The sequence below is a fragment of the Miniopterus schreibersii genome, assembly GCF_964146895.1.
Source record: "Miniopterus schreibersii genome assembly, chromosome: 7".
In the NCBI taxonomy this organism is placed as follows: domain Eukaryota; kingdom Metazoa; phylum Chordata; class Mammalia; order Chiroptera; family Miniopteridae; genus Miniopterus; species Miniopterus schreibersii.
This window is the reverse complement of record NC_138108.1, coordinates 11,495,847-11,523,366: the sequence shown is the minus strand read 5'-3', so window position 1 is coordinate 11,523,366 and position 27,520 is coordinate 11,495,847. Positions and strand designations below refer to the sequence as shown.

General features: G+C 48.9%; 3 protein-coding genes across 10 annotated transcripts; 2 read left to right on the top strand and 1 right to left on the bottom strand.

The window, feature by feature from the left end:
- Positions 1–344: 344 nt before the first annotated feature.
- CNPPD1 (cyclin Pas1/PHO80 domain containing 1) lies at positions 345–24,513 on the bottom strand. 2 transcript variants are annotated; one of them, XM_081143157.1, is made up of 10 exons: positions 24,454–24,513; positions 5,129–5,460; positions 4,791–4,878; positions 4,233–4,341; positions 3,380–3,461; positions 3,094–3,214; positions 2,883–3,011; positions 2,255–2,316; positions 1,776–1,893; positions 345–1,580 (listed from the first exon to the last, which is right to left on the bottom strand). In XM_081143157.1, the coding sequence occupies exons 3-10, from the start codon at positions 4,857–4,859 to the stop codon at positions 1,044–1,046; spliced, it is 1,227 nt and encodes a 408-aa protein (XP_080999283.1). In that variant the 5' UTR covers positions 4,860–4,878; positions 5,129–5,460; positions 24,454–24,513; the 3' UTR covers positions 345–1,043. The 2 variants fall into 2 exon arrangements, with proteins under 2 accessions (XP_080999283.1, XP_080999282.1); XM_081143156.1 differs by lacking the exons at positions 5,129–5,460; positions 24,454–24,513 and having other exon boundaries at positions 4,791–4,986.
- Positions 6,306–11,589, top strand: RETREG2 (reticulophagy regulator family member 2). Of its 2 annotated transcripts, none has more exons than XM_081143154.1 (9): positions 6,306–6,756; positions 7,041–7,147; positions 7,859–7,889; positions 8,236–8,371; positions 8,752–8,836; positions 9,141–9,284; positions 9,431–9,525; positions 9,683–9,818; positions 10,074–11,589. In XM_081143154.1, exons 1-9 carry the CDS (start codon positions 6,476–6,478, stop codon positions 10,706–10,708), a joined length of 1,650 nt encoding a protein of 549 aa, XP_080999280.1. In that variant the 5' UTR covers positions 6,306–6,475; the 3' UTR covers positions 10,709–11,589. The 2 variants fall into 2 exon arrangements, with proteins under 2 accessions (XP_080999280.1, XP_080999281.1); XM_081143155.1 differs by having other exon boundaries at positions 6,374–6,756; positions 8,324–8,371.
- Positions 24,067–27,413, top strand: ZFAND2B (zinc finger AN1-type containing 2B). Of its 6 annotated transcripts, none has more exons than XM_081143161.1 (10): positions 24,067–24,606; positions 24,729–24,804; positions 25,076–25,170; positions 25,341–25,472; positions 25,604–25,755; positions 26,010–26,105; positions 26,182–26,242; positions 26,328–26,395; positions 26,718–26,790; positions 27,004–27,413. In XM_081143161.1, exons 2-10 carry the CDS (start codon positions 24,750–24,752, stop codon positions 27,046–27,048), a joined length of 777 nt encoding a protein of 258 aa, XP_080999287.1. In that variant the 5' UTR covers positions 24,067–24,606; positions 24,729–24,749; the 3' UTR covers positions 27,049–27,413. The 6 variants fall into 6 exon arrangements, 3 of the variants coding, with proteins under 3 accessions (XP_080999287.1, XP_080999289.1, XP_080999288.1); XM_081143163.1 differs by having other exon boundaries at positions 24,511–24,606; positions 24,732–24,804; positions 27,108–27,413; XR_013999212.1 differs by having other exon boundaries at positions 24,512–24,606; positions 25,907–26,105.
- Positions 27,414–27,520: the final 107 nt, after the last annotated feature.

Below are 27,520 nucleotides of genomic sequence, written 5' to 3'. Positions count from 1 at the left end.
GGGACCCTGCTGGATACGTGGCTTGGCCTCTCCACAAGATGTGCTTAAGAATCCACAAGGATTCAGAACTTTTGACAGTCAGGATCAACCCCAGGCATGGTACAGTCGCCATCTGTGCCCCATGGCACCCAAGTTGGGCAGCGCTAGTGACCCCGGGGTACTGGGAACAGGGATGAAGGGAAGTTTGAAATGGGAGCCTATGATTATCAAACAATAGACAAGTTCTAAAATGGGCTCAGAAAGAATAAGTGCAAGATGACGGGATCAGGAAGTGGGGAGGCTTAGAAGGCAAATATGGGAAGAAAGTTCTTCCAAGGCTGCCAGAGAAGGAAGAGTCCAGGCCATGCAACTGAAACTGTTTATTGAAACCTCAGTTCTACAAAAGCGTGAAAAACCCAGATACAAAGCAGCGGCCAGAGAGGCCTGTGAAGAGAACACCCAGGAGGGGAACCGGAAGAGAGGGAAGCCCAGGAGCAGGGTACTAAAAAGAAAAGGTCGGAAGACAACAGGGCAAGGTTGAAGGTCCCAGCAGTCCCTGGCTCCTTTAGACTACATCCAAGGGGCAGGTGTGGATTGGGCTCCCCAGCTTTCCCCTTGGCCCTATCAATCCCTGGCTCCCTTGCTTCAGAGACATCACACAGACCTGATCAACATTTCCTCCCTCCCTCCCCCACATTTCCCATTTCCCATCTCCCACCTTTACCCTTACATCGCAGGGAACTAAACAGCTAAAGTCTAAAAGAGCCTAAAGGTGAAGAGACAAAGGCTTCTCCTCTGCCCATCTGTGACATGCCCCGGTCACTGAGCTGAAGCTTTCCTTGGCACCACCACTGCCCTGGCTAAGCAGCCAGCCACTGAGGTCTAGGAGAGCGAGAGACCTTTAGTCCTTCTGCCCCTAACCCTCCCCCCCTTAAGCTCCCTCACCCAGAATAACAGGGGACCAGCCAAGGACCCAGAGAGGTAGAAAGGATCTAAATCAAGCATTGCTCCTCCAGGTTATCAAGGACTCCCAAGTCCTCTTCATGCATTCCTTGGGACCCTACCTAGCCTGGGAAAATGAAAGACTTGAGGCGGGCCAGCTCCATGATGCTGAAAAGGGAACATTGCTGGGGCTGTGGGAGCAGAGAAGGCATTGGGCTCCAGGGCCAGGGTGGAGCCAGGCCATGGGAGTGGTACCAGGGGCTTAGGGGCCCCGTATGGTTGGGACGGTGGCAGGCACGACAGGTTGGTGAGTCTTTCTGGAGCTTCTGGCAAAGGGGACAGTTATGGAGAAGAGTGGGAGGGGCAGGAGGGTCTGGGGGAGGCAATGGCGGGGGGGTCAGTGAGGCCAGAAGACTGCCCCAGAGTGAACGCAGCCCTTTGTCATCTTCCAGGAAGCTGGAGACATTAGCAGGAGAAGGCAGGCACTGTGGCACAGGAGAAGGTATGCAGGGTTCCAAGAGGCACCTGGAGGCCAGTCCAAGGTCGGGAGGGCCAGGTTTGAGGCTGCAGGACAGCCCTAAGGACTGGTGTATTACAGCCATCGACGCCATAGCCAGGGCCACACTGCTCACATATGCCATAGCTAATAGGCAAGACAGCTGCAGGAGAAAAGAAGGGTCAGTGCCAAATACCATTCCCCTAAAACCTGCTCCTGACTCTCTTTAACATACCCACCCCTTGCCTCTATAAGTTCAAGTTAGAGCTGTCTCCTGAGCCTTTTAGCATTTGCTTTACATCATCCCACCCACAAACCAATCCCCTCAAGCCTCCTATCTTTCCTGACCCCTCCTCACCTTTGCCAGCCGATGACAGAGGGAGCCCAAGGCCAGCTGCCAGGCCGGCTGCTCCAGCAGCACACACATGTCTGTGTAGGTGTACCAGCCCCGTCGCCGTCCCTGATGCTCAGCCACACTGTTGGGATGGGAGAAAAGACAGAGCATCTGCAACTCTCCTGCAGCTGGTCCAATGGCACCCTCATTCTCCCCGGGACCCACCAGGGAACACTGGGGAACTTGTTAACAGTATAGATTCCTAGGCTGCCTGTTGATCCAGAAACAGGGTGACACCAAGATCTGTATTTTAGATAAGCTTCTCCCATCCTCCCAAAGATGAGCGATTACAAAGAGGGCAGGCAGGTTTGGGAACTACTGTCCTGGGCAATTCTCTTTCCTGTCTCCTCCCTCCCCCCAGTTACATAGACCCTCATCTCTGTCTACCTCCTATGGCTTAGGCCCCAGCCCTTATATCCCTCTTCCCAACTCCCAGAACATACCAGCTCTCTAACCAGCTCAGCACCTCAAAGATCTCCCGAGGGTCAGTGTAGAGACGCCAATCCTGTGGGTATGAGAAGGGCACCAAACCAGGCTCAGACATGAGCCATGGTCATTCAATAACCAAAGCTGCAATAGCTCTATAACCACCACTATGGGTAATACTTACTTGGCACTTACTATGTGCCAAATATTGTTCCAAGAGCTTTTATGTATTAACTCATTTAACCATCACATATCTAGATTCACATTACACCCTCCATTAATGGAACAGGGAGAAAATAATCCTGCAAGTGGTCCATGCCCATAGAGAGCTCAGCGTCTAGGAGTAGAGAAAGTCTGGAAGCAAATAATCAGAATCCAGTAAGATAAGCTCTGACTCGAGTGTACCCTGCTGAGCCTGGGGGAACAGGGAAGTGAGGATGCTCCACTTCTGTCCTCACCACACCAGGAACCTCCAAAGGCTATAGTTAGTCCAGAGGGCTAGAAAGGGAAGATATTAACAAGGAAAGACACAAGGAGGACAGGCAGAAAGATAAATGAAGAAACAGAAGGCTGGGAGAGAAAAGACAAAGGATGAAAGGAACATAAGATGGGCCAGGGAAACAGCAAGAGAGAATAGCTACTCACCATAGCACTCAGGAAGCCCCTCTCCAGGGCATTGAGAGTGGGCACAGCCACACCTCCTGCAGCTCCCCATTCATCATTGAAGACCTCCTCCTCCTCCCCTTCATCATAGAGGTACTTACTGGCCACCATCTGCACAGGAACCAGAGGTGGTATCAACAAAGCTCACATTGGGCTCCTAGCTCGCCAGGAAAATGAAGGGGAGGAGTCTTACCATGGAGATCAGGAACAAGTCAGAAGAGGACACATGCTGTAGGTAGTCCGGGTTTCGGTGCCGGAGCCGCTCAATGTACACCAGAGCTAGCATCATAGCACATGGGGAGATGCAAGCCTCCCTGGGTGGTGGAAAGGATCAGTAATTAAACCCAAGGGCCTTTCAGCTCTTGTAACTCTTATGATGCTCATCCCTGTAGTCTTTACATCTTCTCTTTAGAGATAATCATTCCCTTCTTTCTAAGGTCCAAACACTGTCATCCTGTCCCCCTCAATTCCAGGCTCACCGGGACACATGGGCTACATATTTCTTCTGGAGTCGGCGAATAGGGCTGGGGGCTGCCTTCTGGAGCAATTCCACAGCAATGTCTGCAGGGGCAGAAGGAAGACAGAGTAAGCAAACAACCCCCGCCTCCCAAACATACAATACTTCCCACTGCTTTCAGCAGGAGACCCAGATAGATCTATATTATCTGAGGCCTTGGAGATAGAACCATATAAGATGGAGATCAAATTCTCCCACACTGAGACAAAAAGCCCATCCCAAGTTTGAACTTCAGTCCCTTCCAGTAGGAAGGCTTATTTTCCAGTCACTTGAAGTCTTTCACTCTTGTTCATTTGAGAAATAAACATGCCTTGTTTACTTGGGAAACGGATAGTTGATGTTCTTGGAAAATTACGAGTTTCTGGTATACAAAATAAAAATGATACCAATTTTTAAGATAGCAATGCTTTTTACTCATTTGGGCTAAAAAAAAAAAAAAAGTTACATATAAACCCAATCCTGGCCCTGGCCAGTGTGGCTCAGTTGGTTGGGCATCGTCCGGTGCACCTAAGAAGTGGCTGGTTCAATTCCTGGTCAGGGCACATGCCCAGGGTTGCCAGCTCGATCCCCAGGAGGCAGGCAATAAATAAATGTTTCTCTTTCGTTGATGTTTCTCTCTGTCCCTCTCCCTTCCTCTCTCTCTCTCTCTAAAATCAATATAAAACATATTTTAAAAAAAATAAAAGTACATAAACCAGTCCTTATACGAAGTACCAATGAGCTAGCTATGAAGTGTATACACCTAGAGTCATTTTGGTGCCTGCTGACACCATTTTCATGCTTCTCACTTGCCCAGTCACACAACATTGTCTAACCTGCCATGGGGCTGGAGAGCTCCTCCAGGCTACACTCAGCTTCCCAGTCCCAGCCATAGTAGAGTCTTCTCCGGATCCTGGCACTCAGCTTCTGGTGTCCTGGAAGGAACTGAAACAGGGCAGGAGGGTGGTGGAGGGTAAAGGGCAGGGAAGAGTATCACTAAAATCCTGGCTTGGGGCTAGAAGGGGGTGCGGGGCAGCAGGCCCGCCTCACTGCTAGTAGGTCGGGTGCCCCACCCAGCCCCGTGTTCTCTGGATTATTTGCCAATGGCAGCCAGTCCACGGGGGGAGGTCTCCTCCTCCACTGAGGGCTCCCCGAGTGCGGTTGTCCGAGACAGAGCACCGGCTGGCCACCTCTATCCCCAGTCCTGTACCTCGCAGCTGTTCCCCAGGGCCCAAGCAGCCCGGGCCTCCAGGAGGCACGGCTCGAGCGGCTGCCTCCCAACTCCCGGGCTGACTGTCAGGCGAACTAGTGGCCCCGCTCGGCCCCGAGGGGCGCGCCCGGGGTCCCGGCTCCAAGTGCGGGGAGGCCGGGGAGGGACCGGGCAGCGCCCTCACCGAGAAGTCCTGGAAGCCGGTGAGGGAGAAGGTGCCTTCTTCGTCCAGCAGGAGCCCGGCGAGGTCCATCGCGCCTCCAGCCCCCGCCCTGCGAAGGGGGGTGGGAAGGGGACGAGTAAGTAGTAAGGGGGCTCCGGCGCCGTCCCGGCCGGCCAGTCCACCTGCCCTCCGGCTCCCTCCGCCGGCCGCCGCCCTCCCCAGCGCAGCCCCTCCCCTCTCGCCGGCGGCGGCAGGCGGGGCCCGGGCGGGAGGGCGCCTCTTCCTGTTCCGCCCCGGGCGGGGCGCGGGGCTCCGCGGCCGGGGCTCCCGGCCTTGGGCTCGCAGGCCCGAGCGCTTACCTCACGCAGTCGAAGGGAAACCTGGCGGCGAGGCAGCGCGTACCGAGCCAAAGTCGCGCCGGGCCACGCGTCTGTCCCGCGTTTACGAGCCGCGGGGGTGTCGCCGGCGAGTCAGCGATCGGCACTTCCTGCCGCGCGCTGGGCCGAGCCGCCCGCCGCCCCTAAGGCCGGGAAGCAGCTGGGCTCCACGTCCCGGCCACTCGGCGTCCGGCAAGTTCAGAGCTGAGCCCCGCCGTGCTCTCCCGGCATCTGAGAAACGGGGACATTTCCTAGGGAACCACGCCGCACTGAAGAGGCACCAACCCGGCTGACTTTGCGTACTAATGTAGATTCTAATGTGAATAAAACAAAGATGCAGGATCGCGAGTTGCTTCCAATTGTTTTTTAAAAAGGGGAGATATACACACACATAGCGATATACATAAAGAGTTGGAAAGGATACACAAGACACTTAACAGAGGGTGAACTGTGAACAAGGAAGCGGGGAAACTTTTGCTGCATACCTCTTAGTATAGTTTGGAATTTTAAACCTAATTATGTATTTTGCAGGGTTATTGCGGACAGTAAGTGATTCAAGGGACTATAATGCACCTGGTACTTGTAAGCCTTAATAAATGGCGTTAACATGCCCCCAAAGAGTTAAAAGCATTTAAACGAGGTTTTATTTTTAAATTCACCTCCTCACCACAATCTCCTGCTTTGAGCAAGGGGATTGGCAGGAGCTCGGATACGTGGGGGCGGGAAAGTTTAGAAAGACGGGGAGTAAACAACTTGTTTGAGTAGATGCTGTTTTTGAGTCTGTTGGGTCACGCTCTAGGGTTTGTTTACCCGCCGCGAGGAGGAAACTGGGTGGACCAGTACGTCGAGGGCTGAGTAATGAGACGGCGCCGCCCTGCCAGAGCAGAAGCAGATCCCACCGGGGATACTGGGCGTCTGGAAGCCCCCTCCCCTGCCCCTAACGCCCGCCTCGCACCGGACTCCCTAGCTGCCCTGCCTGCACAGGAAGAGGAAAACGGGCTGGGGCGGGGGAACACGGAGACACAGTCCCTCAGACAGGAGGAGACCGACACCACCCAGCACCCGACCCCGGGTCACGACTCCAGGAGCTAAAACACCTGCGTAGGAGCCAGCCACCGGTGGCCCCTGCGCGCAGGCGCGGGCCACCCCATCTGGGCGGTTAGGGCGCGTCACGTGACAGGCCCGTCGTTCCGCCATCACGTGTTGGACGGCTGCTGCCCCGGCGGCGCTCTCGGCGGCGTGCGCCCCCTTCCGCCTGACGCGCCCCCGGCGGCGGCGGCCGCGCAGCCCTGGCTCCTCGCGGGCTCGGGCGGCGGCTGCGGCGGGGCTATGGCGAGCGGCGGTGGCGGGGGTAACACCGGCGCGGGCGGGGGCCCGGGCCTGAGCCTCGGCCTGGGCCCGGGCGCGGGCCTGAGCCTAAGCATGGGTGAGGCCACCAGCGAGGCGGAGGAGGAGGCGGCCACGGCCGAGGCGGTGGGACGCCTGGCCACGACGCTGTGGCTGCGGCTCCGTGGCTGGGAGGCGGTGCTGGCGGCCGCGCAGCGGCTGCTGGTGTGGGAGAAGCCCCTGCACAGCCTGGTCACGGCGGCCGCGCTCAACGGCCTCTTCTGGTAACGGCCGCGGAGGAAGGGGGCGGGGCCGCGCGGCGCCGGGGAGCGGGGGCGGGCGGGCCGGTACCTTCCCCTTTCCGGGCTTGACACTTGCCCTGGGAATGACCCATCCCCCGGTTTTTAAAGATTGTTTGCGCCTAGGTTCCCCCGTGCCTCTGTCTTCGGGTCTCGAGTTAGGCCTGGAGGTTCCCATCTCCGCATCAGTGGGCACTTTTCCGCCTTTTGCGATGGTTGCGGGAGCCACTGTCACCCATTCACCGCTGAGGTGCCTGTCTCTCCCGAAGGTTGCTGTCTTCGTCGTCCCTCCGGCCCATCTTCCTACTCAGCATCTCACTTTTGGCCTATTTTCTGCTGGATCTCTGGCAGCCTCGCTTCCTCCCTGACATCTCAGGTGCGTGTCACTTCTTTCATTTAGCAAGCCCCATTGTGCACTTGCTTTGTGGCTGACCCCGCTGGGTGGGCTGAGTGGTGGGTCATGTACAGCAGGCCGCCTGCCTCCCAGCCAGCACCACCGCTCCCCCAGGTAGGAAATCGAGAATTGCTCCCTTCTCCAAACTGGTGTCACTGTGAATGTAGAAGTTAAGATTGTGGACCCTGCAGCCAGATTGCCTGGGTTCCATTGTCTGCTCAGCCTTTTACCACGTGTGTGACCTTGGAAAAGCCACTCAGTCTCTGTTTGGGTCAAGTTTCCTCATCTATTAAATGGGGCTGATAGAACTTCATCAGGAGGTGTCGAGTAAGTGAGTTAATACATGTCATGTGCTTGTGATAGGGCTTTACATGTGGTGGGAATTATATAACTGTTAGCTCTTACTGTTTTGTTTTTAATTTGTGTATTTACTTAGTAGACTTTTTGAAGAAGCTAGGTGCCAGGCTGTGTGCAAGTTGCTTGGGATGTAAACGTGAAAGGATGTAGTTCCTGTGCTTGAAAAGGGTAAAGCCTAAAGAAGGAGACACATACAAACACAACATAATGCTCCCTGCAGTTGGCATCTGAAGAAAGTTCTCTGGGACTGCAGAAGAGGGGCACCTATGTCTGCCTTGGGGAATGGCTCCCAAAGCCCCTACCACTCAGTAACTTGTCCCCCTCCTCTCTCTATAGCATCATCCCCAGAGGAGCCACACTCTGACAGGTGAGTGCAGGCCACCTCTTGAAGACAAATGCCCAAATCCTGTCTTGCTTTGGTGCCAGTGTCACCATAGTGCAGGGCAACACTGCAGCTTCTTAGGCACAGACCCCAGCATAGTGAATGGATTGATAATTAGCTTGGTCCTAGGTTCCCGTGTAGGTGTTTGAGTGCCTGCTCCTTCGGGAGCACAGGGTTGGGAGCTCTGGGCTTTGCTTCCCTGGACCAGGACAGCCTCCCTTTGGGAGGTAGGGCTATCCATTTCCTTAGACTCATTGGCATTCTCAGAGGGATTTGAGTGCCTAGGAAGCTGGTATCTGAGGCCTCCAGGGGTCATGTCATGTCTCCCCAGTGAGGGTGCGGGGTCAGGCGCCCGGCCGCACCTGCTGAGTGTGCCCGAGTTGTGCAGATACCTGGCTGAGAGCTGGCTCACCTTCCAGATTCACCTGCAGGAGCTGCTGCAGTACAAGAGGCAGAACCCAGCTCAGGTAACCTCGCCCATGTCATACAACAGTTCCCTGCACTGTTGGGGGGGAAGTGGGGGATGGGGAGGAATGTTTGGACACTGAAGGAAGAGACCTGGTGCCTACTTAAGGCAACATTCACAGCTAGTAGCCTGGTCCAGGAGACAGTCTCACCTCAGGAAATAAGCTGATGTTCTGACACTATTTCCTGCCAAGGCAGACCAGTTTGAATTTTAGGTGTTCGGCGGTGTCTATTGCAAATTTCCTGAACTGGTGGTCTTGAGCCTCCTCTTTACTAGACTGGATCCCTGCATTCTTAGAGGGCACACCTCCCCTTTTCTTACCCAAATGAGTGGGGCGCATACCTCAGCCCAAGTTCTTAGACTCTGTGCTCTCCTCTGCAGTTCTGTGCTCGAGTCTGCTCTGGCTGTGCTGTGTTGGCTGTGCTGGGACACTATGTTCCAGGGATTATGATTTCCTACATTGTCTGTGAGTAGGGTCTACTTTGCCCTTCCCAAAGCCCTCCTTGTCATCTTTCCCTGGACTGACCTAAAGGGAGGACTGTGCTCTTTCTTTGCTCAGTTACCCACTTAGAACGATTCCCAAGGGATGCTATAGTATTAGCAACAGTAGAAGAATCATCAGGGGAGGAGGGCAGGGGATATGGAGGGAAGAGGTTGGTACAGCCTCAGGAAGGGACCTTGTCTTCAGCCCTTTCTGTTTAGCATCCAGTTGGCTAAGGGCCCTTAGGAAGTAAGCATAGGGAGCCCTGAGTGGATGCTTTATCCCCTAGTGCTGAGTATCCTGCTGTGGCCCCTGGTGGTTTATCATGAGCTGATCCAGAGGATGTACACTCGCCTAGAGCCCCTGCTCATGCAGCTGGACTACAGTATGAAAGCAGAAGCTGACACCCTGCATCACAAACACGACAAGAGGAGTAAGGGGCTCCTTACTCCTAACCCAGGGGGGAGGGAGTTGGCTTATGGCTCATGAAACACCGTGGAATTTAGATATTCTCCAGTCCCTTGGCCATCCATGTTTGTCCCCTTGCTTGGTGAGTACCTGCTGCTCTTGCTTCTCTAGAGCGGCAAGGGAAGAACGCACCCCCTGGAAGTGATGAGCCACTGGAAGACACAGAGAGCGAAAGCGAGGCAGAACTGGCTGGCTTCTCCCCAGTGGTGAGGTCCAAGGGAGATGGGGTGTCAAGTAGAAGGCTGGGGGGAGTCTCTGCTTTAGAGCAGACACCTCGAGGGGTGGAAGTTGGTGATGGGCTGCTCCTAGAAAATTGGTTCTCTTATCCCCTCATCTATTGTGTTCATCCTGGTTCTCCTGCAGGTGGATGTGAAGAAAACAGCACTGGCTTTGGCCATTACAGACTCAGAACTGTCAGATGAGGAGGCATCTATCTTGGAGAGTGGCGGCTTCTCAGTATCCCGGGCCACAACTCCACAACTGACTGATGTCTCGGAAGGTATGGGAAACCCTTTGCCCTTCCCGGTCTTCCTGTTCCCTGTTCTGAGATACTGACCATACTCTCTGATTGTTGCCCCATAACTGTTTTCTTTGGGGAACTGACCCTCTAATTCTGCTGCAAGATCCCAAGAGACTTTAACACCTAAGGCCTAGCCCAGCATTCCATGTCCTGACTTCGCATTCTTGAACATATTAGCCTATTGTGGCCACTCAGAACAGCAGACCCATTCCTGATCCTTTGTTTTCTGCACAGATTTGGACCAGCAGAGCCTGCCAAGTGAGCCAGAGGAAGCCCTGAGCCGGGAGCTGGGGGAGGGAGAGGAGACAGAGCTGGCCCCTCCCGAAGACCTGCTGGCCCCCCCTGAGGTCCTCTCAAGGCAAGACCTGGACTTGGAGGAGGAGGAGGAGGAGGAGGAAGCTGTGGCGGCCAAGGAAACCTTGCTTCGGCTCTCATCCCCCCTCCATTTTGTGAACACGCACTTCAATGGGGCAGGCTCTCCCACAGATGAAGTGAAGCTCTCCCCTGGAGGACCAGTGGAGACACTGAGCCCAGAGGCAGTGAGTGGTGACCCCACCACTCCCTCGAGCACCCTGTCACCCCTACTTTGCCTTGCCGAAAGTGACCCGGTCCCTTCCGTCTCAGTGCTCCCACCCCTTCCCCACGACTCTCCCCAGCCCCTGCCTGCCCCTGAGGAAGAAGAGGCACTCACCTCTGAGGACTTTGAGTTGCTGGATCAGGGGGAGCTGGAACAGCTGAATGCAGAGCTGGGGTTGGGGCCGGAGACATCCCCAGAGCCCCCTGATGCTCCACCTCCTCCACCCCTAGGGCCCAACACCCTCTCTCTGCTACAGTCTGACCAAGAGGCTAAGGCCATGGCAGAGCCGTGAGCCATGGAAGGAATTGCAGGCACAGTAAGGCTTCCTGGCTATGGGTGTCACTGTTTCCTCCTTTCCCTACTACTCTAGGAGGGGCAGTACTCTAGGAGGGAAGCTGGCTGTTAGATGGTAGCTAGTCCACCCTCTGCCTACCTGCCTGCCTGCTGTCCTGGGCCTGCTACAGTGCCTGGGATTGGTTTTAAGTTTGTAAATAATTTTACATTTGGGTTAGTGGATGTGAATAGGGCTAGGGAAGTTCTTCCCATAGCCTGCACTTGCCTCCCTGCCTCATCTCTATTCTCATTCCACTCTGCCCTAAACCCTGGTGGTCTGTGCTTTTCTTTTTCCTCCTATCCTCAGGGACCTGTGCCGGTCTGTCCTCATGTCCCACTTGGTTGTTTAGTTTAGGCACTTTATCATTTTTCTCTCCTGTCCTGTGCTCCTCTCTGCTTTATTTCCTTGCTGTGTCCTGTCCTTAGCAGCTCAGTCCCCACTCTGCCAGCTCCTCCTTCCCTGGCTAAACTTTAAGGAGGCTCCTGTCTGGGAGGTACAGACTAAATCCGGGGTGGTAGGTCAGGCCAGTAGTTGAGCACTTAGGTCACTGTAGCCCGTGGAACCTCCACTGCACCCTTGGCCTAGTTCATCCCGGCTTTTCATGATACAGCAGAGCAGGGATCCAACAACACGTGTACCAGCACTGTGTTTGTGAGCAGGAGCTCTTGTCTTGTTGGATGGGAGGAGGGACTTTCTTACTGTCCCCGGGAAGATAAGGGGACCTGCTCGGCTGGGCCATGGGTACTTCAAGTGTGGTGGGACCCCCTACTAGGTCAGGAAGTGAACAGAAACATCTGTGCAGGTGTTGAGTGGAAAAATAAAATGTTAATTGGCTAGAACTGCTGTTGCCTGCCTGCCTTACTGTGAACTGCTTGCCACACTGCTCTGTCCCATCCTAACCCCTTACTTCCTTGTCCCCAATCTTGTTCCTGGTAATTTACCTGGAGCAAAACAAGGCCAGAAGCCCTAGCCATCTTCCCTGGCAGTGTCATGTGTTCAGTGAGATTTAGCATGATTGAATAAAGTGTATTCAGGAGGAAATTGCCTCGTCTTCCCAATCAATAGAACTTGGGGACCATAACTTGTTTTCCACTGTTTCCTAGAGCCTTAACACTGTCTTCTTAAAAAGTTTTTACCCATCTACATGCTAATAACTAACTGGCTCAACCCTGATTTATCTTTACTGGGGGGACCAAACAAGCAGGACCTGTATCTGTATCAAAATTGATTTCAGGCCAAAGAACACTAAGGAAATAGTATCTACCACTAATTGAATGGGTAATATGTGCTTCACACTCCTAAAAATGATTGTTACTTATTAACTCATTTTTTCCCCTCAGTCCTGAGATACATACTGTTACTTGCTGCATTTTACAGACAGGCTAACATTCCAGAATGTTATAGTCCTAGTAAATAGTGGATCCAGGAGCCAAACCCAGGCAATCTCGCTCCAGCAATCACACTGGAACAGGAAGCCCCCTATTCATTAATAGGGCACAAATGGAGAGATGCTCAAGGACATGGAAACTAGAGAGCCAATCTAATACCTCAGCTTCACAAAGAATGGATGTAGCTATCCTTGCTCTTCGGGGAAGAACATTAGAGAAAGCCCAGAACTAAGCAGATGGCCTCCTTTGTGAGCACATCCCCAGCCTTCAGCTGGAGGTACCAAGTGGCAATCCTACCTGACTCAGGTTCATTTATATGCCACACATCCCCTAAGCTTTGAAAATGTTTTTCATTCCATTTTACATTTGTCTGAGAGAAATCAGGGATGATTGAGGCCCTGTCCACTTCCACTGAAGGAACATAAGCTTTTCATCATCTAGAAATTTCAGAAGAAAATGGAAAAACATTTCTAATCAACAAACAGGCAAAGAATTATCTGATCAGAAAGACACTGGCTTCCATGTACCCCACCTTTAGTCCATTTTATTATTAAACTTGAAATTTGAAGACAGTATCAGAAGCCTGTAGTTGGATCAAAACTGACCATAGGTTTGGAGTTCCATGAGGGTCAATTCCTGACATTCACCCTCGTCTGATGGTTGCTACGTGTTTGTCTACAATTTTTTTTTTGTTATCAGTTGTCCAGGCCATTTCCTGCCCTTAGATGAAAGGGACAAGAAGAAAGCTTGTCACATGAGTGAAAGAAAAATGAGCAAAAATGTGAAACCTACAATTAGGCTAAACAAAAACCAGTTGAAGTACAGGCTGGGGGAAGGAGAGTTGGTTATATGTTTACATTGTGAGCAGTGCACTTAACTATACATTCAAACAGCCAACAGTGTAATATGGCTGCTCAGAAAACAATTTTCAGCTACATTACTGGAAATATACTTTCCCAAGCAAAGAGGATAATACCCATGGTGCACTGTGCACAAATTAGAATACTGCCAGAGGATGGCTTGCTACGCTTGTGGACAAGTTGACAAATTGCAGTGTTCCCAAGAGGAGATTCCAGAGGCGAAGGCTGAAAATTGTCATGAGGGAACTATGTTGAAAGAACTGAAAATGTTTAAGCCAAGAAGAGACCTGAGTTGAGTCACATTAGCTGCCTTCAAACTTTGAAGGGTTATCTGTAGGACTTAAGAGGGCAGAAATTAAATCTTTGAGAAGAGATTGATTAATAATAGTGCTAGGCATAATTTATTTTTCTGGTCAAGAAATATTGCTAAACAGTAGATTTAAATGACCTTTGTAAGTATATAAGATCAAGACAGAGATCCTAAGAATTGTTCACTCCATCATGGGAGGACGGCATATCACCATGTTGTTTTGCTTTTAGTGTCCCAACTAGTCCAACTAAAATCTTGGACTTGCTCCACCTGTTCCCTTAAATGTTTTTTTCATTGGGTCTGTCGCTGGCTCCCTTTTCTTTGCACTCTGCCTTGGCAATTTCACCTGTTCACCCGCTTAGTTTCCACTCATATGCTAATGACTATCTTAGCTCCTTTCCCAGAGCTTCCTATTAGGCATCTCCACTTGAAGGTTTAACGGGTACCTTCTACTCGGCATACCCCAAACTGGACATAACCTTTTTCCACTGTGCACTTCGCCACCGCCACCACCAGCGCCTCTCCTAAACACATAGGCTTTTTCTGTATTTGCCATCTTGCCTCCAGCACCACCAGCTGTAAAGGCCAACTTCTTCCTCATTCCACACCAAGTTCATCGCCAGTTGCTAGTTTGATGTCCAAGTTATTTCTTGATTCTGTCACCTCCATGACAGCCCTGATGCACACCCTCTTCCTCTCTCAGCTGGCTCACTGCAACAGTTTCCCAGCCCACACTCCTGTCCTCCACCAAAATTCACGCCCAGCAAAATGGCGACATTATTTTAACATACTGATTTAATGACCTTTCTGCTACTTCATATTAATCAAAGGCTTTCCTCCTACGAGATGTCATCCAAGCTCCCTGACATGCTTAAGAAGCCTGAGGTGTGCCCCTGCCCTGTCTTGTTCTTTACACTACAGCATTCAACCCCAAACAGCTTGTCTTTCTCTCTGTTCAGCTGTGCTGCCCTCCCTGACCCTGCTCTACACACGCACATCCCTAACCCTCTGCTTGGAAACAAACACTTCGCTTGTCTTTTAAGTGCTTTACATGTATCCTTTTATGTAATCTTTACCACCATTCTTTGATGTAGGAACTTATTCCCCCACCCCGTTTTACAGATGAGGAAATTGAGACTTAGTGAAGCAAAATGTCTTGTCCAAAGTTACACAGCTGGCTGTGATTACAGTACTGCTTTATTGTATTTTTTTTAAATGTTTTTATTGATTTCAGAGAGAGGAAGGGAGAGGGAGAAAAAAACAATGATGAGAGAGAGTCACTGATCAGCTGCCTCCTGCATGCCCCCTACAGGGGATGGAGCCCGAAACCCCGGCATGTGCCCTGACCCGAAATCGAACTGTGACCTCCTGGTTCATAGGTCGACACTCAACCACTGAACCACACCAGCCAGGGCTGTTTTACTGTATTTTAGTATTCCCACATATCCTCATATTTTAAAGTACCAAAGTAGAATTTTAGTTGAGTTAAAACTGTTCTTTCAACATTAGAAAAAGAAATCTGAATTCTGAACCATTTATAAATGGAGTATAACTGCATTAAAATTTTCAACACACAAAGGTTTATTTGTCTAAAAAGCATCATTGCATTCCACAGACTTCAAAAAAGGGGAAAACGTCAATGGAAAAAACAAACTTTTATTACAGGAATAATTTTTCCAGTTCAAAGATACTTCAAACAAGTAGAATTGGGAACAGGACAACATTAAAATTAATATAGGTTCCCTGCATAAAAACCTCAATCTATTTCATGAAATTAAGATAAATATAAATCAGAAATTTTCCATTTGAAACCAAAACTAGAGCTTACTAGAAATTAAAAGAAAAAAATCACATCCACCTAAAGAAACAAAAACATTTGCTCAAAAAGATCTCCTCAAAGTTATCAAATAAGAGATGATGGTTTCTCCTCTCCATCTTCAGTTGTGTCTGGTGATTGGTTTCACTCTCTCTAGAGAGTGCACCTCCTGCCTTGTGTTGGGGCGGGAGAGGGCCAGTCACCTGGCTGCCTAGATTAGAGGGGGGCATCTGGGAATCTAACTGGTCCTCATACAGATTTTAAATTCACCCTTCTGTTTTCAGAGGTCCTTGTTGCTTCCCAGCCTGAGCCTTTCCAAGGCTCTGCAGTCCAAACTGGCTTGTTCCTCGGTTAGCACTTAGGCTCCCGCTTTCTCAGATCCCCAGTCATTTCTCTTCCTTAAGCTTCCCATCTTCCAAAGTATTTTTGTCCTATCTCCATGTATTCTTCCTTCCTGTGTGCTCTTTCTTTACTGTTATTTTACTGGAGTTTGAGAAGAGAACAAACATAAAATGTGTGCTCAATAAACCATATTTAACAGAGAGCCCCCTTTCCACCCTCCTAGCCTCTTGTGCACTGTCTCCTCTGTGCCCTGCTTGTGAGGGGCTCTGTAACATTTGCACTGGCCTTCCCAGGCCCTTTCCGGGGCTGGAATACCTTTGGCATCTTGTCTTCCTGGAGAACCCCTGCTGTCCTCCCAACCTCACTCCTCAGCGTTACTGCCTTCTGCTTCTGTGTTCCCATAGCCTTACATCTATTAGAGTGTGGTTTTCAAACTGGGGGTCATGAATTAGTGGGCCATGAGATCAATTTCGTAGACCTTAAATAGCATTTATTTTATATATTTATTGGGATGAAATGTAAGATATATTTCTTACTATGGGTCAGGTTAGATAAGTGTGAAAGCCTCTGTATTAGGGCACTTTTCAATCTGAAGTATTTGTTTATGTGCTTTTACTACTAGACCTTGAATACTTAGGGGTAGAGAACAGGAATTATTCCCCTTCTCTATGCCCAGGGCCCGTGAAAGATCTGACAAAATACTTAGTGGATTCTATCAAGCATATATGAAATCACTGTGTACCCTGTAAAGTCATCTGAAGTAGAATTCACAGGAGAGGGCACTTGAGGACAAGTAACTGAGTATTGTCACAAATATTGTATATCACATACCTGAGAATGAGGCTGACCTCAGGGTGGTCAGGGCCATGCGGATCTACAAGTCTCCTGGGTTCTAAAGCCAGTTATAATCCAAGAGCTTCCCCAACCTGTTCATCTTACTTAGATATTTAAATACCTTGCACTAATAGGGTGTTTGATTGCAGGCACACCTCGTTTAATTGCTCTATGCTTTATTGTGCTTCATAGATGTTTTTGTTTTTGTTTTGTTTTGTTTTAAAAATTGAAGGCAAGTCCCTCCACCAACGAAAAGAGTACAACTCGATTTATTGCATGATATCTCTGAGGTATGCCTGTATTGATAACCTGTGGAGAGATTTGGAATTTTCCACAAACACTCTAAGAAACCACCACTTAATAATCCTCTTTTCAGTTGTTTAAAGAGTTACAGATTTGGGGAGGCGATACTGTATAATGAAAAAACATGGGACTTAAAGCAACACAAAAATCTGGGTCCAGATCCCATCTCCATAAGCAAGGGGTTATCCCATCTCAATCTCAGGGGTTTTTTGTGTTTTTTTAAAATATATTTTTATTGATTTCAGAGAGGAAGGGAGAGAGAGAGATAAACATCAGTGATGAAAGACAATCATTGATCGGCTGCCTCCTGCATACCCCTGGCTGGGGATCGAGCCTGCAATGGGGGCGTGTGCCCTGACCAGGAATCAAACCATGACCTCCTGGTTCATAGGTCAATGCTCAACCATTGAGCCACACCAGCCAGGCTCAATCTCAGTTTTTTTCTCTGCAAAATGGGAATACACAATAGCTACTTCAAAAGGTTTTCATGGGGGATTAAATAAGCTAACACAGGAGTAAAAGCAAGACGGGACAGTTAACAAAAACCATTTTTCTTTCTGTTTCTGTCTGTGCTGATTATCTGAGAGCCTAGTGAGGATGCAAAGCATTAACCGATTCCATTAAACCAATGAGACGGACTGGGCGGGAGACATCCCTGCTGACATCCTCACTTTGACTTACTCTGCTTTAAACCTGTTGGTGCTGAAAAAGAGGTGCTGGCTCTGACTATGCCTGCTACAGTAGTGTCCCTTTATCCATGGTTTCATTTTCTTCAGCTTCCGTTAACCACGGTCAACAGCAGTTCAAGAACATTACATGGAAACTCCAGAAATAAACAGTTTATAATTGCGTGCTGTTCGGAGTAGCGTGATGAAACCTCATGCCATCCCCTTCCACCCCACCCAGAGCATAAATCCTGCCTTTGTCCAGCGTGTCCATCCTGAATACACTCCCAACCGCTAATCACTTAGTAACCCCCTCGGCCATCACAGGATTATGTATTACAGCGATTGTGGACTCACCCTTATTTTACTTAATAATGCCACATGTGCATAACTCTGATTACAGTTTATTGTTATAATTGTTCTATTTTATTATTAGTTATTGTTAATCTCTTACTGTGCCAAATTTATAAATTGAACTTTATCATAGGTATGTATAGGAAAAAAACAGTATATATAGGGTTTGGTACTATCCACAGTTTCAGGCATCCACTGGGGGTCTTGAAACGTATGCCCCATGAATAAGGGGGTCTACTGTAATTTGTATAGAAGCCAGTTTCCCCTTTTCCAGTGGGAGGCTGCAGCTGTTACCCACAGCTGAAGCAGAAAGATGCTGAGAAGATCTGCGTATGCTGTGTTGGTCTACAAGGAAAGAGACTAAGCAATGCTCCATTGTTAATTGATATCTTCTGACACAGCTTGTGGAAAATGCGATTGGATTTCTCTCAGTGTTCTCCTCTACTCCTTTACACAGCAAGCAAGGAACCCACATCCAAACTATGTATTGGAGGCTGTACTTGGTCAATTTATCACCCATTTTAAATCTTTAAAGCCCCTTGGCTGTTGATCAGCACAAACAGCTTAATCTAGACTCTAACCTATAAGTCAGGAAAAGTCTGCCTGAGAAAACAGAGACTGTGAGGGCTTTACTTTCTCTTGTGGTCTCTGGGGTCTCTGAGTTAAGTCGGTTATAGCAGTTAAAACATTCTGGCTCATGCTCAAGAAAGAGCTCCAAAGACCTTCTTTTTAGGATTCTCTAAGACTTTAGTTATCTGAGCATTTGTGATGTGGGAGTGTGGGGAGAGAGATAGTGTTTATCTTTGGTAGTTTGCTTCAAGCAAGGTTCCCCAAATGGGAAGCCTACAATTCTAAAGCCACTGGTGAATGTAGAGAGAAAATAAATAAATAAATAAATAAATAAATAAATAAATAAATAAATAAAATTCTTGAAACCAAATGATTATAGTTTAACATGAAAAGAATTATTTAAAATCAAACAGTTATATATTAAAACAAAACAAAATCATTTATAAAGCCCAGGAAGTAATTTAAAATTAAAAACAAGTAAACAAAACAGTGCACAGAATATATTATACGAGGAGTCTTTCCAGAGCTGTGAGGGAAGGGTCTTTAAAGTTGACTGGGGAGCCCAGCCGGGCATGGCTCAGCGGTTGAGCATCGGCCTAGGATCCAGGCGATTGGGGTTCGATTCCCGGTCAGGGCACATGCCCCAGTTGGGGCTGCAGCAGATCAATGACTCTCTCATCATTGATGTTTCTATCTCTCTCTCTCCCTCTCCCTTCCTCTCTCTGAAATCAATAAAGATATATTAAAAAAATAAATAAATAAAATAAATAAAGTTGACTGGGATGCTCAGCGATCACTTCATTGCTTCCATGACAGCCACCACCACATGTGGAAAACACACCAGCAAAAAGTTCCAGCTGGGTGGGTCAAATGCTCATTTTTATTAAGATAAGTTGCCATAACAGGTATATGACAAAGGAAGCTTTGGGCTAAAAAATGCAGAAAACATTGCCAGCGAGGACATTTACTCTCTTACATGGCGTGAGACCAGATGTGGTGTCCAGGGCTGGTTATTGAGCAGTGACCCTGGGTCTTTTCCTGCTTTCTTCTCTGCCATCTTTAGCACGTTGGTTTGTCCTCTCTGCTTGGCTCCACGTGTGGCACCAAATGACTGCCTGAGTGCTGGATGTCACAGATAACGTCCAGGGCAGAAATAACTTCTCATCAAAATAAACAGTATGAACATATAAAGGTCCTATTTAAATCTAATAAGGGAACTGGTAAAGAATACCAAAAAAAATGGTTCTTTGAGTGTTCTTGCAATAGATGAAAAGAATTACTAGGTTAGATACAAACCGGACGAACATTCTACAGGGCTAAAAATAATGCCTTTGGGGTTAATGTTTCTTCAAGGCTGTACAAGAACAATGCTTTATCAATTTCTACAGGTTAATGGTACAGAACTGTAAACTCTGTGCTTGTATCAGCAGTGAACTGTTAGTCAAATATACTGTGACGACAATTACATTCCCGAGAATATCAGATGAAGGTCACTAGGCATATTAGAAAAACTCTAGCATTGTATCTAAAAAAGAATCACCATCATTTGTCCTTTTTAAAGTTTAGGATAAATTTTTCTTTTAGATACAAATTGTTTTACATGCTTTAACCAAGGGGGATGAGGGCAGTTTAATTGGTCTTGAGCAGTTGTGGTTTTTTTTCAAACTAAAGGTTGCAACCTATTAATAGTGGGATGGTGGGGTGAAAATAGTGTAGTGTATAACAATCAGCATTTTTAAAAAATGAAATAGAATAGAATATCAGAGTATAGCAAACATAATAAGGTCAAATATCAGCTTTGTGCCTGTGTGTGTGTGTGCGCCTGTGTGTGCCCTGAATTATAAAATGTAATTTCTAATGTAATGTTTGAAGTTTGAAAAACACGGAAGACCATTTAAGACTCATCTGGCTGCTGCAAAGGACTCCATGCAAAACACAATTATTTGGAAAAGTGATTAAAATCAGGGTTTTGTTGTAAAGGAGGGAGCTGGGGAATGGCTGTTGAGGAGACAACCCAGAGTGAGCTACAACATGAGATTGACCGAGTGGTGCTCAATCCTGTTCTCCTCCTCAAACCCCATAAGCTAAGGGACATGCCTTATGCAATTATGGCTGCTGTGTGACCAAGTGACCCTCCTACCAAGCTCAGGATGGTCCAAATATTATAAAAACCATTCTTTATTTCCCTTTGTGATATTGTCTCCCAAATATCTGTTTTCCTTCACTGACATGACAATTAAAATTTTACCTGGGCACCTGGTCACTCAGCTAAGAACTAATTTCCCAGCTTCCCTAGAACTCGTTATGATCATGTGACTAAGTGGTGGTTGTTAAGATGTGGTGAAAAGCGATGTACGCAAATTAAGGGTCATGCCCTTAAATAGCAGGGGTATAACATTTTCTTCCCCTCTATTCTGCTACCTGGGACAAAGACTCATTTAGGACCACAAGGACAAAGGCAACAAAACAGGAGGGCCCTGACAGGTGCTGTCATACCAGCCCTGGATTATTACGGAAGCAAAAAATTAAACTGTTTTCTTGTTTATGCCACTGTCATTTTGAGTTCCTGTTATGACAGCTTAATCTATATCCTACCTAATACCTTCTTTTTATACATGGTTAGTAGGAAATGGTGGAAGTTGGAAGGACTAAGGTGCATAGAAATTTGGCACATCTGATTTAAGGTATGTGGACTTTAAACCATACTTTCAGACATTGACTGCTGTCATGTCTGAGTTCCAAAACCCAGCAGGCTGAGGATTAGATAGGTCAGGAAAATAATTCTTGACTGTAGCATGTGCTGCTTAGATTAGATTAAACCATACAAAATTGCTCTTTTAAGTTAAAAAGTCAAATATTAGCAATTTCATAATTTTAAATCTAACAGAACTAATGCTGGATTTAACAGATACAGAGTCTTGTAATTCACAAATGACAAGCTCTTCAAAAATTGTCTTTCTAAAGGGCCTAGGCCAAAAGCTGAATCCTCGAGGCAGATGGCCCTTAGGTGCACACCTGGATCAAGCCTCCTGCATGTCATTAGCTTGACTTCAGGTTGTGACCAGAGAGTCTGACAAAGTTTTGAGAAATACAGTATCCTCAATCTAATGGGATGACTTATAACTATCTTAAAAGAGACAAAGTGAAACCAATGAAGTAATGCCAGTTAACCACTGTGTTGTCGGGGATTGTAGATTTGGGGAGGAGGCAAGAGTCAGGTAATGATATAACTTAAATCCATGTGTGTGAACTACAACATCAATCTGTTTTTATGGTACTCACTGTGTCCCATCAATCGGACTATTGCAGATAACAATCTCTTCCTGTCCCTCAGTCAATATGACAGTATGGCAGTAGGGTAGATGGCCATCCCATAGCTTATATGTTACAGACCCAATGGTATTATAACCACTCATCTCTTGGCCTCGATTTCAAACTCCCAGGAAATAATCTGATTGGCTAAATATAGCAAGTGTTTTTGATGCTCTGTGCCACCTCTTCTTGGCCTATTTCTACTCTTCAGCTAATTCCTCTGAGCTCTGATGGCTTCTCATATCAAAGCCTAGCCTCAGCATTTCTGTCCTGGGGCTTTCCTCAAAGCTTCTGCAGCTCAGTTAGCTTGCACATAGGTGCAGGTTGGCTATGCGAGGTGGGCATGGGGGAGTTACCACCCCAAACAGTAACTCCCAATTTATAGAAGACAGAAGTCAGTCCAGCCTCCTGACCCTTAGAGGGACAATTCTGAGGTACCTTCCATATGATTGCACCTAGGATTCCCAGTGGAACTGAGTTCCTATTACCACAGTGGTAACCAGCTCAATAACACTCTATTGGTTTTCCTTCCTCCCTCCTCTGGCTAGGATTACCTCTGTGAATTCCTTGCATCCAAATCTTTGTCTCAGATTATGCTTTTAGGGAAACACAAACTTTGATGCCCAATATGTCAGATGACCACTCCCAGACCAATCATCTTTGGCAGGGACAGAAATATAGCCACTCAGAGACTACCTCAGGACACGAGGATAGATTAAAGGAAGCAGCTGCCAAAATTTCCCTGAAGGACTGGTCAAAGGTGTTCCATATACTAACTGAATGCTTGGTTGAATTTTTGCATAGAAGTAGGTCAAAGTGTTTCTTGCAGACAAAGTTGGGATTTTTCTCTTAAAAAATTGTTCTGAATACAGATGCCCCTCAACTTACAATGGGGTTATAAAGCCACCGTAAGTTGAAAATATCATTAAGTCAAAAATGCCTAGCTTAGACTATCCAGTTTCTGTTGATTGTGTATGGCTTTTGCTTTATTGTAAAGCTGAAAAATTGTCGAATCATCATAAATCAGGGACCATGTGTACTTTGTGATTACTCTGGAAATAGAATTTATTTTTTCCATTTTATTCTTACAGTGACACACTTGAAAGTTACTTGTTTTTAAAAATCTATCCCATATATAACCTCTCTACTGAGCTCTCATTAATTCTAAGCATTGTCCCCATTCTGATTCAGGCCATCATCATTTCTTGCCTGAATTACAGCAACAGCCTCCTACCTGGTCTCCCTTCTGCCAATCTCATACTTCCTACAATCTCCTCTCCACTCTGAAGCCAGAGTGACTTTCCCCAAATACAAATCTGATCATGTCACTCCCTGCTTAATGTTTTTTTATAGTTTCTCATTATATTTATGTTAAAATTCTCAATACTAGCATAGTGTCCACTACCTGAGGTGATATGGCCTCTGCTAGCTCTCCAGCTTCATTTCCCCTTCTAACCTGCCTCATATACCATAAGATTGAGGTGCCCCAAGCTTTTTAAAAGCTCATTTAAAGGATCTTATTATCTTTTATCTTCAGATGTTTGTCCCTGCTGTTTTCTCTGCCTGGAATACCATCTCCTTCCACCCCATTCCTTTCTCTCTTGGGCTTTGCATAGCCAAAATCTACTCACCCCTCAGGTTTTGGCTTGAATAACACTTGTCAAGCCCAGAATGGGATACCTGAAATGTACTGCTGTATGTCTTTTTTCTCTGAATGTATCATCCAGTGACAGGCACGTGGGCGGACACTCAATATATTGTTGAATGAAGAAAGAAATTAGTTGAATGGATTCTCTTGGATTTTTTGGAAGGATTGTCTAAGCCAGCTGGGTGAGTTTCATTTTAGGTGGAGCTACCTCCCTTCCTCCAAACATGAGACTCAGGCATGGCCCACATACCTGGCCATAGGGCCACAGGTCAGGGCTTGGCAGGTGATCCAAGTCAAGGCAATAGGGCACGGTCAGAGCTGAGACCAGGCCTTCTGCTTGAGGAACCAGGAAAAATGTTTTTAATGTCCACTGGCCTTAGAGCTGTGAGAATGGAAGAAGCAAACACAGAGGGAAACAGAGCCAAAAGTTGGAGGGGGAGAGAGAGCGAAGAATGGGAAGAGTGTCAGTCTCCTCATTTCCAATTGTGGCCTGGGTTATCCCTCCACTTTGGAGAAACTGCTCAATTCTAAGCTTGTTTATTTGTTCCATGGTCAAACTTAAGGGAAGATAGAGTGCGGCCATCCCCAGGCATGAGAGGCCAGAGAGGCTTGTGTGCAGCAAAATGTGCTGAAGCTGGAAGCTCCCTGGGGAAAAGCAGGACATCAGTCCAGGGACTCTCACGCTTCCTTCCTGAAATATGTAATAAGCACTCAGAATATTCAAGGCTCGCGTTTTTCAAAGGGCTTGGGTGCTTCATACTCAATCAGAAGCTCCAGGGCCCATGAATCTGCATTTAAAACCAGCTCTGGAGGTCATTCACAGTCACATTCACACTTAAGCCACACAGTTCTAGGCACTGCGCTGGGTGCTAGGGACCTAAGCCGGAAAAGGGAGCCGTGCTTCCTGACTTCCCAGTCTATTTATGTGTGTGAACGGCTGATCACAATAAGACGACGTGGGCGCTAGGATGGAGCCAGGGAGATCACAGCCGGGCCTTCGCTCAGACTGGGGATGGGCAGGGGAGTCACAGAAGGGGCCTCAAGGCTAAGCCTGAAGGAAGGTCTGCAGCTCTGGAGAGAAATCTGTACCTCAGGGAAACACGGGCCACGGCTCGCGGACGCGAAGTGCAGCCGTGGCCGTGAATGAAATGGAGCGAGAACCGGGCGACGGCCCGGCTTGTGCAAGACCCCAAGCCACCCTAGCCCACCCTCCCAACACATCGCCGGCTCGCGCCCTCGAGGGTCCTCCCACCCTCCGCGGAGCTGCGCGGGGCGCACGACCAACCCCGTCCCCAGCCTACCGGAGCGGCGACGGGCGGGGCTCGGCTCCGCGGGACGCTCCCCCGCCGCCCTGCGGCTGCGCGAGAGCGGCCCGCCCTGCGCGATGACGTCAGCGCGCCCCTGCGCTGCTGGGGACAAGTGGGGTCCTCCGGCGGGGAGGCGCAGAGGCTCGGGTAAGCCCGGCTGGGCGGGGAAGAGGATGGGCAGGGGCAGGGAGCTCCCCGAGCGCGGGGTCGCGGTCCCGACCCGGAGCGGGAGCCCTGGAAATGCTCAGCATCGCTTCTTCTCCTCCCAGTAGGCCCTGCCCGGCCGGGCCATGGAGTTTCCGGACCTCGGGGCTCACTGTTCGGAGCCGAGCTGTCAGCGCTTGGGTGAGGGGCGGAGCGCGAGGGGGTGGGGCCGGGTGGAGAGGGGCTGCGAGCTGCTGGGGAAGCGGAGGGTGGGCTCCCGGGGCTGGAAATGCCCGGAGGGGCGTGGCTCGGAGTTGGGGCGGCGCCAAAGGGGGCGTGGCTAAGGATGTTGGACTAGGCCCCGGGTGGTTTGTTGTAAACTAGGTGGTGTTTTCCTTCCTCTGAGTGGAAGGCTTGACTGACCGGAACATCAGGGTCCCACTGGACCTGCAATGTGACATACTCCCTGCAGATTTTCTGCCGCTCAAGTGCGACGCCTGCTCGGGCATCTTCTGTGCAGACCATGTGGCCTATGCTCAGCATCACTGTGGATCTGCTTACCAAAAGGTGAGGGGGCGGTCTGAGGATGATAGAGGGTAGGTGGAGGATGCATCGAGAATCCCCGAAATTCCTCGGCCTCCTGTCTCCTCTTCGTTATTGTCTGAGTTTCTTTCAGGACCAGAGATTTGATTGAAGTGGGGCTGGGTCACAGACTGAGCCCTGTTCCTTAACCATAGGATATCCAAGTACCTGTATGCCCACTCTGCAATGTGCCTGTGCCTGTGGCCAGAGGGGAGCCCCCTGACCGCGCTGTGGGGGAGCACATTGACCGAGACTGTCGCTCGGATCCAGCACAGCAAAAACGTAAGGTAAGCTTTGAAGGGGTTAGTCATGACCCAGCTGGGCCTATGGATGCCTAGGAACCTGAATAGCTGCTCTTATTGGGTTGGAAAAGGGGTCAGAATCTCAGCAGAGACAAACCTTCCCAACTCCACCTCAGATCTTCACCAATAAGTGTGAACGCTCTGGCTGCCGGCAGCGGGAAATGATGAAACTGACCTGTGAACGCTGTGGCCAAAACTTCTGCATCAAGCATCGTCACCCACTGGACCATGATTGCTCTGGGGAGGGGCACCCAACCAGCCTAGCAGGGTAATTGCACTCAAGTCTTCTACTTGCCTTTGGGACCATCCCATCCTTCTGGAACTCACTCAGCCTTTATAACTACAAGCTGGGAAGCCTGAACCCTGTCCTCTTTGACCAGGGGAGTCTTAACTTCCTTTTCCAGTGCATATTTTTCCAGAGTGTTTGGAGAAACTCCCCTCCTGACTTCCTGGGAAAGGCCTGGGAGGAGCATGCAAGCTGACTGCTCTTGGAGACATGCCAAGAGTGTCTCTTCCCTACAGACTTGCTGCCATCTCCAGAGCACAAGGTCTGGCTTCTTCTACAAGCACCATCCCCAGCCCAAGTCGGACCTTTCCTTCATCTACCTCTCCCAGCAGGTAGGCCTGCCTATTTCTTCTCTCCCCTTTCCCCCCTTCACATCTCTGACCTCTGCCTCTTGAATGTCTGCCTTAGAGCCACAGCCCAGTCTCTGTCATGGACTGCTCCTCCAGTGATTGCTTTGCAGAATGGCTTGGTGAGTTGGGCAGAGGTTGGAAGGACAGAAGCAAACCCACACAGAGTAAAGTCCAAGGCAACTGGTCTTGTTTCTCTTTTTGCAGAGTGAGGATGAGGCTCTTCAGAGAGCCCTAGAATTGTCCCTGGCAGAGACCAAACCACAGGTCCCAAGGTACCTATTCTCTGGTGAAAGAGGGTAGAATGTGGGCAAGAGCTCTGTTTGGAAGGAGGTAGGTGGGACCACTCCAGCCTATTGCAAGATAATAGTTAAGAACTTGGGGCCCAAATTAAGCTTACTAACTATATGATCTTTGACAAGTTCTTTAATCCATTATATGGTCTTAATTTCTCTATAAAATGGGACCATACTAATATCTACCTTGTATAGATATTGAGATAATATTGAAAGTGTACAGCACAGTGATGCCTATCAGATCAGATGCTTACATTTTAGATATTATTGTCATCCAACTTAAGCTGCTTCTCTCTCCCAGTTCTCAGGAGGAAGAAGACTTAGCTTTAGCACAAGCACTGTCAGCCAGTGAGGCAGAGTACCGACGGCAGCAGGTATGAGGATGGGGTAGAGATGGGGTCCTGCACTGGGAGGGAGTAAGGAGTTTTGGGGGGGTTTCTTCCAACTGGCTGAAAGTTTTGGAGTGGTGGTTATCTTTTTGTTTTCAGTATGACTCCAGCCCACACTGAGCTTGGAAGTGAGGACTGTCCCCTCATTTCCTTGACATCACACCCTGTCTTCCCTTTCTTCCCCTCTCCTTGCTCCAGGCCCAAAGCCGCAGCCTGAAGCCGTCCAACTGCAGCCTGTGCTAGGGCCTTGGGCTTGGGGAGGGAGGCTCAGCTGAGGAGGACTGTGGCCCTCACATCTCTAGGGTCCACAGGGAGAGGAGGCCAGGAGCAGCCTGGAGTGAAGACGAGGAGTGACATAGAGGCTGTTTCCAGGGAGCATCAAGAGAAGCAGCTTGCGGAACTGAGCCTATAGAAGGCCCTGCTGGCCTCTCCAGCTGCGTGGGAGAAAGCAGCTATGAACTGCTTCCTGGTTGGGCCCTTGGAGGATGCTGGCCAGGCCCCACTCAACTCCCTGCATCATGTCATCTCCCTTACACTGGGGCTGCCTCCACGTGTAGAGACAGGGAGGGCCCTGGGAAGAATAAAGGATATTGGTAGTTAATACCACATCCAATTGGTGTGTTTCTTTTTCTTTTCCATCCAAAACCAGTAGAGTCCTGTCAAGAATGCTTACCTGATCTAAGGGTAGAGGTCTACTGCAATATGCCACACCACA

Coding starts and splice junctions, on each gene's coding strand:
- CNPPD1 (XM_081143157.1), bottom strand. CDS start 4,859: ATGGACCTCGCCGGGCTCCTGCTGGACGAAGAAGGCACCTTCTCCCTC. Junction 4,342..4,790: donor CCGGCTTCCAGGACTTCTCG/GTGAGGGCGCTG, acceptor GCCCTGTTTCAG/TTCCTTCCAGGACACCAGAA. Junction 2,317..2,882: donor GGGGCTTCCTGAGTGCTATG/GTGAGTAGCTAT, acceptor TCATACCCACAG/GATTGGCGTCTCTACACTGA.
- RETREG2 (XM_081143154.1), top strand. CDS start 6,476: ATGGCGAGCGGCGGTGGCGGGGGTAACACCGGCGCGGGCGGGGGCCCG. Junction 6,757..7,040: donor GCGCTCAACGGCCTCTTCTG/GTAACGGCCGCG, acceptor TCTCTCCCGAAG/GTTGCTGTCTTCGTCGTCCC. Junction 9,526..9,682: donor TGGCTGGCTTCTCCCCAGTG/GTGAGGTCCAAG, acceptor GTTCTCCTGCAG/GTGGATGTGAAGAAAACAGC.
- ZFAND2B (XM_081143161.1), top strand. CDS start 24,750: ATGGAGTTTCCGGACCTCGGGGCTCACTGTTCGGAGCCGAGCTGTCAG. Junction 25,171..25,340: donor GTGGATCTGCTTACCAAAAG/GTGAGGGGGCGG, acceptor CCTTAACCATAG/GATATCCAAGTACCTGTATG. Junction 26,396..26,717: donor ACCAAACCACAGGTCCCAAG/GTACCTATTCTC, acceptor TCTCTCTCCCAG/TTCTCAGGAGGAAGAAGACT.